Source organism: Embiotoca jacksoni, unplaced genomic scaffold, assembly GCF_022577435.1.
Source record: "Embiotoca jacksoni isolate LCO1_2020_lvr unplaced genomic scaffold, fEmbJac1.0.p SCAF_3, whole genome shotgun sequence".
NCBI classification, from domain to species: Eukaryota; Metazoa; Chordata; class Actinopteri; family Embiotocidae; genus Embiotoca; species Embiotoca jacksoni.
Genome location: NW_027185381.1, coordinates 17,316,437 through 17,330,583, shown reverse-complemented (window position 1 = coordinate 17,330,583; position 14,147 = coordinate 17,316,437). Strand labels below are relative to the sequence as shown.

Below are 14,147 nucleotides of genomic sequence, written 5' to 3'. Positions count from 1 at the left end.
TCTGCTGCAGTGCTGTGTGGCTGAGGGCCATGTGACATTTCACCTACTGAGTATACAAGTACATTTCCAATATAGTAATAAAATATAATCTATGGGGATAAGATTGATTGGAAGAGAAGAATGATATGAACAGGATGAAGTATATTTAATGTAAAGAAAACAAACCAAAAAAGTAAACAGAGGTAAACTATTCCACACCTTCAGTCTTGGACTGGGTTTACATTTCAGGAAACGTATTCATATAGAACCTTTAAGAGTCCATTTATATTTATATTTTCACATACAAAGGTGAACATGGGAAAATGCATGCAGAATAGACTAGTCCAAAGACAGAACCAAGTCCATTTTCATGAAAAAAAAAAAAAAAAAAAAAAAAAAAAAGAAAGAGTCCAATAAATTCAGAGGTTCAATTATAATTTAAATTCACAATAGTCATGCTCCCTTCTTTTTGTCCAAGAATAACTCGGTGCTTTAAGTATGTCTAAACATAGTCTTCCCTTTGACACAAACTTCAAACTATAGGACTGATATTTTAAGCCCAAGAGATTGGGAAAATCCACCATTCACCACCAAGATATCCCAGTCAAGGAATTTATCATCTTATATTTGAGAAGGATTTAAAACAGACACACAATATGTGTCAAGAAGAAGCTAACCATAACATTAGAAATGAAGATAAAAGGTAGCCTCATAACGGGTGGAGATGGGTAGAGGTGGTAAAGCTCTGATGGACAGAGTTTTGAGATCCATCCTTACGATAGAGTTGTGCTCTATACTTGGCAACAGGACCTGGTCACCTGCAACTGTCCCCTGACCCGCAAATGCCACTTTCTCAGCCCTGCGAACCTGGAAAAAAAGAGAATAAAAAAAACATTCTAAATCTTAATTAACAGTAGCTACCAGGCATGGAGATGAAAGACATCCTTGTGCTCATCATACACACAGTCGGTAATTTGAGGAGTGATGCAATTTTGTTAGGAGGATGACTAAAATGCATCTCCTTATTTAACCTGCCACCCCATAGACATATCACCTCGTAGCAGAGAGAGTGCAATGTCATTCAGATATGTAGTTGCATATAATTCCCTGCAAAACTGCAGATAAAATGTGGAGGAATTTGTGAGGTCAAAACCTGTCTGGCCCACCAAAGGATCTGTCCATAGAGGATGCCTGATAGCTCAATTCCTTCATCCAGTTACCAGTTAAGAACTCATACAAACTATTAACTCTACCCAGGTAGAAGTCATCATAGTAATTTACATCAAACACACACATAAGACCAATGAACTAATTTCTGGGGACAATATACATATGCAGGACAAGGAACTGAACTTTTGGGATTTCAAGCTCCCTAAATTTACAGGAGCATTTTTTGAGAATTGCTCCACGAGGAGGATTTTTGTTGTTGTTGTTTTCTTATTTTATTTGTTATTTTTAAAAGTTAGCCTTGTGTAGGTTGTGTTATTGCTATGGGGCAATAAAAATTTCCACTGTTCAATTTTACTTCAATTGTTTCTGAGTTAGTCAAGACACCACTTCTCAATGCCAGGTAGATGTTAGTGTCTGATGGAAAAATAATGAACTCATCATACTTGTCAAATATTGGTCTATCTGTTGCACAACATGTTCCTATTGTCTCCGAAAAGATGTGCTCATTTATCTGTTGCACAACATGGTTCTATAGTCTCAGTTACGACGTCTCTGTGCCTTTATCTTGTGACCTACGACCTCACTCGGTACTATCTACAAAATCAGATATACAGAGGATGTGGGGGTGACTGTCAACTGTTTGTCACACTGAATATAATCTGAACTACGGAGGAGAGACTTCGACCAATGCTGGACACCTTTCTTTGAGTGTACATGTATTTTGCTCCTTCTTGCAAGAATAAATGTCCAATATGTTTGATTTTGAATACAGCCTCTGAGTAATTTTTCTAACAGTGTCAAATACCTATTGGGGACTAGCGACATTACATTAATCTAGCTTACCTGACCCAGTGATCGTTTATCTGACTGAAGTTTGTGCAAGTTTGAATCTATGGCACTGACCATGGCTCTGAATTATCTGCAGCTATACAGTGCTGTGTATTGATAAATCACATTGTATTGGTAAATGGTCCAAGTGCTGTCCTAATTTGAGGAAGTAATTAGCGCATCCTGAGTTTGGCTTTACCACAGATGCTTACCTGTCCCCACTTCTGTGACTGCACACAGAATGATGTCACCACATTCTCTGAGTTGTTCCCACCGACCACAAGCAGCCTGTCAGTGGCCCCGAGGAAATAAAGAGTGGGGAGGTCTACATCAACTCTGGTGAGGGTGGGAAGCAGTTCAGACCACGAGTCTAATAAACAAAGAGAATACTGAAGCATCGTGTTTTCATTTTTCATTCAGATGAGCTGTTTGGAAACTGTAAATCTGAAGGGGGTGAACTGAGCGGAAGGCAAATGAGAAGACAGTTTGCAGACAAGTGCACACATAAATATGAGCAGTCTGGGTTATAAATCAAACCCTGTTCCTCTTGCCAAACAGGACATTGCTGTTCTGACTTTCTTCACCTTGCTTGGTGTTATATTGCAGCAACAATTTCTCTCCAGTCCTCTGTATGCTTCCCAACACATAGATGCACTGTCCGAGGCTAGCAGCAAGAGGTATATCATGGGACAAGGACATGGTGAACTGAAAGTCAGTGAGTGGCAGTGAGGACACAAACCTGTAAGGCAGAGATTATACAAATAACTGGAGGATCATTTCATGAAGGGGTAACATCAATTATAAAAACATGTCTCAAGTGTCCCCCAAACCCACAAGCTGTCTTACACTAACAAAGAGGGGGACACAAACCTCCATGTGTCCTCCCATGGATCGTAGCACTCTACAGCTGTGTAGAGAGCTGTGTGGGAGTCCGGAGTCACCAGAGAGTCCAAGTACCAGCCTCCCACAGCATAAATACAGCCTTCACAGGCCACCGCACTGAAGTGCCTTCTGTGCTGTGGAGGCAACAGAGGGTGACAGTCTTCATTAGTGTTGTATTATTGATGGCAGAAGGCAAGGCAAGAGAAATGGATTTTGGGTAAGACAGGCATTAGCTTGATACACAAACTGAAAGACCACCTTACCTTAATGAGCGGTGACGTGGTGACCCATGTATGAGTGAAGGGATTATACCTAAAGGAAGCCATTCTGAATTCCCAGTTTTTTTTCATACGGTGCCTGTACCCTCCAATAACATACAGGTAGTTATAAAGCACCACTGTAGTTAAGCACCACTTATCGGCCCTAAAAGGAAGCTCTGTAATTGGATGCCAATCTCCGGCGTCCTCTGACCCTTTCAGAGTATATACGTATCGGGCGCGTTCTGTTTCTGGGTCATTCCAAGAACTTAGGTTCTCTTTCCTGAGGCTGCAGAGATGTCGGTCTCCTTGTATCCTCAAGTGGACAACTTCCTCCCTCTCCTCCTCATTCAGGCATCTGAAGGATGAATTGGTTTCAAATGACAAGAGACAAACATGTTTCAAATGCTTCAAACTGGCAAGGAAGGAGGGGGAAAAAAAGCATTACCTGATGATGTGTGGTAGCTCCAGCATGTTTTTACTCAGGTAAGTGAATACTGTCATCCTCAGCTCCACACAGAAGATCTCCTGAGCAACACTCAGGAATGACAAACAGTTAGATGGGCTGAGCTCATCTGCAAGGACTGACAGGCACTTTGAGAGGAAGGCCTCTGCTAGGAGATAGCTGCTGACCTCCAGAGTCAGAGAGAGAAGAAGCAAGAGGTTGTCAGCTGGAGTTAGGTCAAGTTACATCACTGCATTTACAAAGGAAGAACGAGATGCCTGTATACCTGGATGTGTGTTGCCAACTCTTCCTGAGGGACTTCAAATTTGTTATTGAAGGAGAACTCAAGGAAATTGTGGAAGGTGAAAGAGGACACATGATCCAAGTGAATTAGGCTCTCCGAGGTCTCCCTCATTCTGGATTGGGACAAGGCTCGGAAGTACTCGCTGCAGTCTGAGAGTCTTTGGAGGTCCACCTTTAAAATGAATTATTAAACCAAGTTTTCGTTTTCCTTCAGTTCGTTTTTGATTAACCAGTGAGGTTGGGAGAATTGTGTTTTGTTTTGTACTCACATGAAAGGCATGTGTGCTGGTTTGGATCGTAACCTTAGTTTGATCTCCATTGCCAAGGTGATATGTGCGCAGTGCCTCATTGGCTTTCCACTCCTTTGAGTCTGCTTGGAGGGATCCTCTATCTGTGATACTGGAGGATGCTATCACATTGTTGACTTTTGGAAAAACACCCAAAAGTCTTTGAAGACCACATGTCACCCACGAGCTTATCCACTCAAAGAGAAACATAAAATATTGCCTGAGAGAATTCATCTTGCTGACACGGTGTGTTGTTTGGACTAATTTTAGCCCACTTGAGCTTTCTTAGTATTTATAAAAACTCAAAGGCCTTAAGATGCACTTCTCACTGGCAGTTGTGGAAGAAATATTTAGAAGTAGCAATACTACAGTGTATAAATACTCTTGTACAAGTAAAGGCCCTGCATTCAAAATCCAACTCCAGTAAAAGTACAAAAGTATCAGCCCCAAAACGTACTTAAAATACTGAACGTAAAAGTACCCATTATGCAGAATGGCCCATTTCAGAAACGCATATATTATTGGATTATAATTATGGATCCATTAACATGTACATCACCTTAATGTTGCAGCTGGATCTAATTTGAATTACCTTATATACTACTGGGTGGCTTAATCTATAATAATATAGCATCATTTATGTGTTGTTTAGATTTCACATCTAAATGTGCAAAATAACTGCAAAGCTTTAAAATAAATCTAGTGGAGTACAAAAGTACAATATTTGTGTCTAAAATATAATGAAGTAGAAGTAGTGTTGTATGAGAAGGTAATAATTAAGCAGAAGAACATCAAAATTGTACCCAGGTACAGTAAGTAAATGTGCTTATTTACATTCCACAACTCACTGGTCCAATCACAGCTTCATATTGGCACTGCAAGTCCACCATATAAGGAAAGACAGGCCTCCTGAAGAATTCCAACAACCACTGCAAAATGGAAAAAAAAATAAGAGGACAGAACAGTCACTTCAGTCCATGTTTTGCCGACTCATCTGTTTCCCCAACTCAGCTCTCACAGTCACGTGCCCTTTAACCAAACAAACTCAAAAGCAGCTTTGAAACGTGCAAATACGTGCCAACAGAATCAGCGTGGTGAACAAAAGTCTGGAAAGGTTGAGGCTTCCACTACAGAACTCCTGTTTGTTTTGCAATAGATCCAGTTGATTCAAAAGTGTCCCTCAAACAGTGCAGCTCCTTCTGGCTCGTCTATTCTCGGCTCAGGAGGTGGAACCGCCCTCCCTCCGGGATCAAGTATGGTCTTCACTCTGCTCTAGACGTCATCATGGGCCACTCAAATTACCTTGTAGTTAGATGGCAGATATGGTAGAGTAACTTAATGTTGCGTAAAACACATCAAAACATATAATATATATATATTAAAAAAAAAAGAGGAAGTGACAGATTTTAAGCACATATGTTTATTGGCTTTTAAGTCACATTTTTAAGAGTTCAAAAAGGACTAACATAATACAGACAGGCTTTAACAAAATGAAACCGTGCTGGGACGATGCTTTAAAAATGAGCTACAGGTAGTTAATGAGTCACGCTTAAGCTTCTTTTCATGAGAGAACTGATGTAGGTATGTGTAAGACAACAACATGGAGACGTCATTAATCCCAGTACATTCAGCCTAACTCAGGAGTCATACATAAGGCATCATTAGGGGATTTAAACAATACTTCTATAAAACTGTCAAAAACTCCGCTTCACATTCAAATGAGTTACAGCAAAAGTCGCGTGATTCCAACTAAGATTTCAGTTATTGATGAATATTTTAGCTCAACATTGAGATACATGTGCCAGATGGACATTTTAGTTACCATTATACAAAAGGTAACAGTGTCAGATGTTCGTATTCAAGTTATGATTATTTATAAAGAAAAACTAACAACAAAAAATTACAAAGAACAAAAAAAGTTTGAATAACAGACATCAGCAGAGAATGATAAAAAGATGACTGGAGGTAAAACAAGATGAATAAAATGTAAGCAGACACTTGATCATTACAGATGTCTGTAGTGGTGTCAAGATCAAATATTACTGACTTAAAAGAATAACATTATTTAGCTGTTGTGGTTAACAGTACTATTGACTACAGTAATATGGTATAAAATAGCCCTCACATAATATTTGTTGAATGTAGGAAGCTTTGACCTTTATTGACCTTTAGGAATTAACTGAAGGGGAATTTCTTCACATGATCGTTAGTACAAACTACCCGTGACAGATGAGGTGGAGTTAACATGTAGAGAAGTTAACATTTGGAGAGGTTAACTCAGTTCTTCCCTCACAGGATACCATTACAATCAGCCCTTGTGGGACCTATGCACCCTACTGCACAACAAACATCACAAGCGACAAGTGAGGTAGAATGACTAAAAAACACACAAGCAAAAGCTTACACAAAAGCCTCCCATGCTGAAAATGATAGCACTGGTATAGTAAACCAAAATGAGTGTTAAAGTAAAATTTACAGTCTGAAAATAACGGGCAACCAGCACTGGCCATTACTGACCTCTGACATGCAGAGAGAACACACCCAAAGAATTGCCAATGTCGAAAAGTGGTCCAAGGATACAAAATGCATCTAAAAATGGGGGGTTGGGTGTCTAAAATAAAATGGCTGATACGCATAAATAACAACAAAACTTTCTGCTCCAGAGCTATACGAGCTCCAACTACATTCCACATTTATGGGGATTGGTGCTTCAATTAAATGGATAGCTGAACGTCTCAAACTGTACTTGTGAATTGTCTTGAAATAGAAATTTCTACCTTTTACAAAAGGTAGACCTGCATAGTTTCAAATAGGACATCTTGAAAGAAACAAGAGACCAGCTTGAAGAATGATAAACGCTACATTCTGATGGGGTGGAATTCAGGTGAAGAGTCTTTTTTGCTTCAAGTAGGCATCAAAACGAACCTGGGCATAGTCCTGCAAAACAGTACAGTTTACTAGGAGGCCAGGCAACCTGAACAATAAATACTGTAGAGTGAAGAATATGTAATTGTGTAACATTTTCACGTGACTATATTAAATGTAGTATGCGGACTGGCCACAACAACAACAACAACAACAACAACAAAAACCTTACCATGTATCCAAACTCAATCTTGGATATCTTGGCTTGAATGATGGACCACAGCCCCCAAAGAAAGTGCGATGCTAATGCATATCTACGGTTCAAAGCAAAAATGATAGGAAGTAAGGGTTCAGGTAATCCTGCTATAACTTGTAGTGACAGACGTTCACCACTTATCGTAACACACAGTTACCTGTTTGCTTCAATTATCATATCTTCCTCGATCTGACTCTGGTCCACGACGATGTCCGAGTACCTTCTCTGTTCTGCCAAATAACTTCTGATAAAAAGAAGCTGGAATAAAAAGCAAAATGATTTACAATATGTTATTGATTGTAGTGATCATGTCAGTAGCTGATTGACTTTTTACATTTAACTAAATTGTGCTGCAGCATTTGATTGATGGTAGATTCCTCTCATGAGCTACAAATTGCATTACCAGGTTTTACCATTAGATGGCACTGCATACCTTGAACACTTTGCAAGGTCTCGCCCCCCCAGAAGAGATCACATTATATCTTTGATCAGCACTGTGGTTTGTATCTGTTTGAGCTTTACCAGGAGAAGTGAATAGAAAAGTATGTAACTGGCTATACATCCAAATAGTTTGTCGCCAAGTGATACCACAACTGTGAAGGTTTTAATTTTTTAAATATTTGAAATCACTGATTCTGCATGAAGCACACGATCTTTATGTGACGCAATTAATGCTTGTAATGAATGTAATTGCAGGTGTAATATTTACTCAACTGTTTTACATTTTCTATTTGACCTTTTTTTTAATCTAGCATGAACCAATAAAATGTTTAAACTAAAACATTTGTTTGAATTTTGACTTACTGAATATTTCCTTGTCAAATCTTAATTTCATTTTATCAGTACTTATACTTCTTCCTGTATATCAGAAAATATATATGCACAAGAGTACTTTATATACTTTTCACAGTAAAGTGCACCTTTGCATTTTGACTTTAAACTTTTAAACTGCAACATCACAATGCAGGGCGGCAGGAGTAAACAATGGACTGTTTAAGCAACGTTAAAATTGGTTTCTTAGGGCAAGGGTCAAAGAAAGGTGGGTAACCTTTATTTGGATGTAATATGTTTGGACTGACCTGCTGCTCTCTGGTTGGATAGTTCTCCGGTGTGGCTTTGTAGAAGGGCCACTCGTTGTAGGTGTAATCATACATCCATTCACAGAAATGGTTGCCAAAGTCAAAACCCCTAAACAAAAGGTTAATACACCTTAATATACAAGGGCACAATCTTAACCACTCCCCTTGTAACAAAAGATGCAGATACTAGAGACAAATGCCTCATTTCATTTGCTGAAGCAAAACACAAACCGCTTAACACCAAATCTATGATTCACAGGTTACCTGTAGTTGTAACTGCTGTATTCGAAGTCTATGAGCATTAGCCTTTCTGCTGTGGTGTGGTCCCTGGATTCCAACACAAGAATGTTACCTGCAGAAACCAAACAAGAATCGAGAAAACAGCCATCACCCACACTGATAATTCACACTCTCAAGATTACAGTCGCACTAGTTTATTTTAACAAAATAGAAAAGTGGCATGTCTGTTATATTGATAAGTATCCGAACTATTTAGCCTGGTCACCGCATACGGGTGGTTTTGGGAGTGGTTTGTGTGTGTGCTCATGTGTAATTTAAGGGGGTATATATGGTATATAAACAACATCTAACGCAGGAATCACATTTCTTTACACATAATAAAGAACTAATTTAAAATACACACAGTATACTGCGCAAGATTAGTAATTGACAAAGCTTGCCATAAATAATGGCCAGACATATGTGGCACGTCCAAATGTAAAATTTGTTCTTAGCTTTGGTCTCTTAGTTCCAATTATGGTAACTTTCAAAGTCAAAGCATACAGTGATATTTTACAGTAAACGGCACAGTGTGCTTCCAATTCTGTGGCAACAGTGTGGCAAAATCCCTTATTTCTGTTTTACCAAGACCTGAAGCGCAAAGCCACTCCCACAAATATTCCCCAGTTTGGTGTCGGAGAACTTGATTTGAGTCCTGAATCCAACCCCACCCAACACCTTTAGGATGACTTGAAAGGCCAACTGTGAGCCAGGCCTTATCACCTAAAATGTATTTTAAACATTGCAAATGCTCCTTGTGGCCAAAGTAAGCAGGTTATAAAATATTAAAACCGCTCCGAAGATTGGAGGCTGCTATACGAGTACAACGTTCAGATGTCTTCAAAGCTTTGGTTTGCGTCGTGCGAGTTCAGTTTAGGTGGCTGCCTCTTTTGTAAGACGCCCGTTGATTAGGACCATGAATCTCTGACTGTCACCTCATCTGCTTTAGTGACTTATTTGCACTTAATTACACCACCCCAGCCTTCCCTTTTGACTTGTATAATATACTGGTCTCCTAGGACATGTGACAGTTGAGCATGAGGGTGGATCAATCAGACCACACTAGAGGTGTGAGGACGGGGGGGGGTGTTACCTTCTTGGACGTCATTGTGGCAAAACACCACTGGTGAAGGAGTTGCTGCCAGTAATGCTCTGTTGGGTAAAACAATAGCAAGAAGAACAGAGTGGGTGATAAAAGAAAAGGGAGAGATTTGAATGGGTTTGTTTTGCATTTGCAGCGAGTGTAACTCTGATACTACAATTTAGAATTACGGTCCAAAGAAAAGACATTTACTTATAGTACACATTATAAAAGTACAGATGGCCTAATCTGTCAAAACTATACTGACACAACAAAACACAAATATTCCATCTAAGACAAGCTACATTATACAACACCCATTCTAATTTTACTCTTCATTCGTCAACAGCATCCATCTACGACTATATTACCAAAACACTTTTCACTTTAGGGGAACTATTCACGTTTCACCATGATTCTGATTAGCAGGGATTTGTGAACGTGTACGAGGCCATTCAGAGTATCCGTCTCCTACACCAAGATTATCTCCAACAACATATTTACAAGATACATGTGTTCCTAGATAAACACAGACAATAAACACGGGTCCGATTCTCGTGTTGGTTCTAAGGTCAGAGTGTCTGGAGGACTCGGCAGTGCATGCGTGGAAGCACTGGGACAAAGGTCAGCCATTAGACTGCAAATAAAAACACAGCTAGCCCCTTCCCCAAGATTAAACTCTTGTTTATAAGAAATATCCTGCTATAAACCTGACAGCCTTATACGTGTAACAAATTATCTTTCTACGTCATTGTAACTGCAACTGTTAGCACAATACTTTAAAACAATAACACATTTTATCGGTAAGCTTATCAGTCTGGTGGTGAGGATATAAAGTACTTGTCTAAATATTTGTTGAAATCAGTTTCACATTTTTTTTATTTTTTATACCGATAGTTGACATTTAGCTTTTAAGTCAGCTGAAGTTATTTATGTACAGACCACAACTGTAACAAGATTTTAGAATTTATTGTGACTCCATTTCAGAATCCAAATGCTACCTCGCCAGCGGACAAGAGAGCGTTCAGTGGATTTAACCCTCACTCTCCCTCACTCTCCCTCACTCACACAATGTTTCTCTTCTCTCCTTATGTTTTTTCAACCGTACTGGAAGTTCTTTGGTCGTGTCCCAGTGCCATGACAACTTGAACATGCTGACCTGTCACTCTATAATCCATGTGTAAAGGTTGGTAATGTGAGATAGCTCTGACAAAACATCTCGCTGGCACTTTGTGTAACTGTGTTTCAATGACCCCGGTGAGGAAGGGGATTGATTTCCCAACTTTTCCTTTTCCATACCTACCAAATCTTTAAGGCTTTATGTGAGCCAAATGTACAAAAGATACTCAATGCCATATACAGTGCCCCAACTCACCGGAGGCTGTTCAGCTCAGCAGGCAGGTCCAGCTTCATCAACTTCTTGTACTTCTTCACATGTGCTTCACGTACAAAGTTAATCTTAATCACTTGATCCATGTATCTGAAAACAGCAGAAAAACGGTATATTTCACAGTGAAAAAGTAACAAACTGCTATAGCAGTAGAGAGAGACAGTGATAATGTCCTTACCTATCAATGGTCCCAAACAGCCACTTGGGCTCTTTGTTAAAGGGCATAACCATTTCATGGAAATGTGCCACCTTGGTGGCGATCTCAGCCGAGATGGCTGGTTCTGAAAGCTGATCTGTGCGCATGCGGGTATTCTGGGAAAACAGAAACACACGGAAATGACCACTTCAACAACTACACCGGGACGGATAAGCTGACACAAAAATGTGCTTCTTAAGCAAATATTTTGTAATGGGGGCTGTGGTCCATCACTGAATTGCTCAACTCGCATCATTGCATGAAAAAAACCCTGAAATATATTGGCAGACTTTGAGCCGAGCAAATAAAATTCTATTTCACAATATTGCACTTGGTTTCAAGTTACCGGTAATTGCAATTGTTGTCCAAACTGCAGTTTCAAATCATACAATACAGATACCGTTTCTAACACAGTTATTCACGTTAAATAATGAAAACTTAAATTATGTAATTCAAATTCAATATACAAGGCATTTATTCACGTTGAGTAATTCAAATATAAAATGACTGAAATTCAGTTTCTTGGTGACACATATCTCTGCCCATACATGTCAGCAGTATAAAACAGGAGAGACCCACTGTGTGTACAATTGTGCGAGCACCGACGCGAGTATCATACCGGTAAGTATTGTTCTAAGCGGCCCTCTGGGAAAATGCCATAAAGTTTTGGCCCCAGTGTTCGTTCCGCTAGAATAGCAAACATCACACTCTCCAATACCAGAGAGTCCACTCCCTGCGTAAAAAGACAGACAAGACAGACAGTCAGTGACAGTTTCATCATGTTTTTGATCACACTTGTATGGGAAGAACAATGACATTGGGTTACAGCCCCTTGACTACAGTAATGGTGTATCGTTTTCTCCTCTCATCATTAAATATTCACAGCCACACACACACACACACACACACACACTCATGGATAAATAAAGCTTGTTGAGGAACCATACTAGACAGACCGACCTGTAAGATGGCACCATAGACTCTGAGGAGCACCTGGCGAGGTTCCTCTTCCACACAGAGCACATGGTCAGGCAAACAGCACAGGTACAGTAGGTTACTCAGCCCACCACTGCAAAACATAAAAACATAATACCAGTGTTATCACATCTCAGCAAAGCTAACTACAGAATCTAACCTTGTACATTAGCCAGAAAAAAACAACATTAGATGTTGCTTGGATTGCCTTGTGTTTACATTCAGGAAATCTGCCAAGTCAATTTATAACAGTGCAGAACAGGTTCAGAGTGGGAACACACACACATCCAGCTGATTCTACCTTCTGTAAAAAAAAAAAGAAAAAAAAAAGGTGTTCATAGTGAATAGTAAGTTGGAAACTCCCTACTCAAATAAATGGGAATCCTATAATAATAATAATAATAATAATATGCCTACTAGATGGACGCTGAATCGATATCATAACGCATATGACAGACAGACAGCAGCAACACCATGACAGAGAGGTTACCAAAAATGGGGCTAATTTAATTCACAAATGATAAGAGGCACAGTTATGGGATGTGAAAAATAACGGCAGTGCACTTATGATGGCCGTGAATGAAGACCGTGGACACACATTAGTGTGTAAAAAGACTAACCCTCCTCAGATTATGATCAGGAGGTAGTTGTTCTTTCATCCTCAAGTGACGTTATTTACCTGACGATGCTGATTTTAAAGTCACTCTCTCCGATAGTCTTCCACGACCCCGACAAGAAGTCTCGGCACCAGGCATAGGCCCTGCCTCTGGTATCCCGGTCCACCTCGTCGCTTCTCCCATCCCGAAAAGACTCTGCCTCCGAGTCGTCATCACAGTTGGCCCCAAACAGAGGACTCGGGGTCTTTAAGTACCTCTCGTCAAAGATAAGCGCAGTCGCCGCGTGTTTCTTCTCCACCGGAGGACCTGGGTCTTCCGCAGGGACAGGGGGGATTTTGCCGCTGTAAAGCCCCGACCCCGGCTTGTCTGCTCTGGCCAATCCCTCCGCACCAAAACCGCTGCTACTGTTGGTTACATTTCGACCGGACTGCATCGTGAGTTTCCGGGCGAAGAGCAGAGGAACACCGGTGTGAAATGTCGGTCTGAGGCGGCAGGGCGGACTCGCTGACAAACGCAGTTCGCCGGTAAAGCTACTTAACCGGAAGAGCCAAACATGGCTGGATGGTCTGAGACGCATGGGAGGCGGTTAATAGCGTACGCATCAAATATGCATATGCCGTTATCCTCCTGGCAAGCGCACAACCAGTGATTTTGGATTGAGCTGAAACGTAGTATTCAACGTCCAATCGCAATTCAAGTTCGCGCACACATGTGACTCTCATTGGTCATTTCCTAGTAGTAAAGCTAAACGTCAGCTTCCTGTTCGCTGAAGGTTTCTGGGAAATGAAGTGTTAGAGCCCATGTTTGACAGCGGCGGAGACCTTTGTAGTTTCATAGAATGAAATGAATCCGCTTTTTTTGGGGGGGATGCAGCTTGTGAAAGATTGGGTAGGTTTATGACAAAGGTCTGGTTATTCTCTGATTGAGCCTGAGTCAACATGAGCTGGATCATTACAAGTTAAGAACTTTTTTTCAGGTTTGAGGGAGGTCTTAAACAAACTCAATGCCTAACATAGGCCTCCTCTTTTTTTTTTTTTTTGCCAGTGTTGCTTTAAGCAGTTCAATGGAAGATTGATTCTCCCTTCTCAGTTTTTTTTACAATGTGAATTATATTCATTGCCTGCTGATAATGGCAACCAATTTTGTATCATATTTTGAAAAGATCGCAATAAATATGGTTGAAGTTTATTATTCAGAATTAAGTTTGAAAAATTCAACTCAAAACATGAGCTGTTGTATTTGGTCCATGCCTCTTTAA

At 40.2% G+C, this 14,147-nt stretch overlaps 2 protein-coding genes across 2 annotated transcripts; both read right to left on the bottom strand.

The window, feature by feature from the left end:
• Positions 1-128: 128 nt before the first annotated feature.
• On the bottom strand, positions 129-5,324 carry LOC138206184 (kelch-like protein 42). The gene is made up of 9 exons (XM_069162733.1): positions 5,230-5,324; positions 4,134-5,080; positions 3,848-4,036; positions 3,565-3,749; positions 3,123-3,474; positions 2,848-2,993; positions 2,562-2,716; positions 2,190-2,347; positions 129-846 (listed from the first exon to the last, which is right to left on the bottom strand). The coding sequence occupies exons 2-9, from the start codon at positions 4,383-4,385 to the stop codon at positions 664-666; spliced, it is 1,620 nt and encodes a 539-aa protein (XP_069018834.1). The 5' UTR covers positions 4,386-5,080; positions 5,230-5,324; the 3' UTR covers positions 129-663.
• Positions 5,325-5,561: 237 nt separating this feature from the next.
• On the bottom strand, positions 5,562-13,500 carry chkb (choline kinase beta). Its single transcript, XM_069162806.1, has 11 exons — positions 12,952-13,500; positions 12,258-12,366; positions 11,917-12,030; positions 11,280-11,413; positions 11,087-11,191; positions 9,724-9,782; positions 8,616-8,703; positions 8,352-8,460; positions 7,430-7,530; positions 7,249-7,330; positions 5,562-7,088 (listed from the first exon to the last, which is right to left on the bottom strand). The coding sequence occupies exons 1-11, from the start codon at positions 13,464-13,466 to the stop codon at positions 7,032-7,034; spliced, it is 1,473 nt and encodes a 490-aa protein (XP_069018907.1). The 5' UTR covers positions 13,467-13,500; the 3' UTR covers positions 5,562-7,031.
• Between the last annotated feature and the right edge of the window lie 647 nt (positions 13,501-14,147).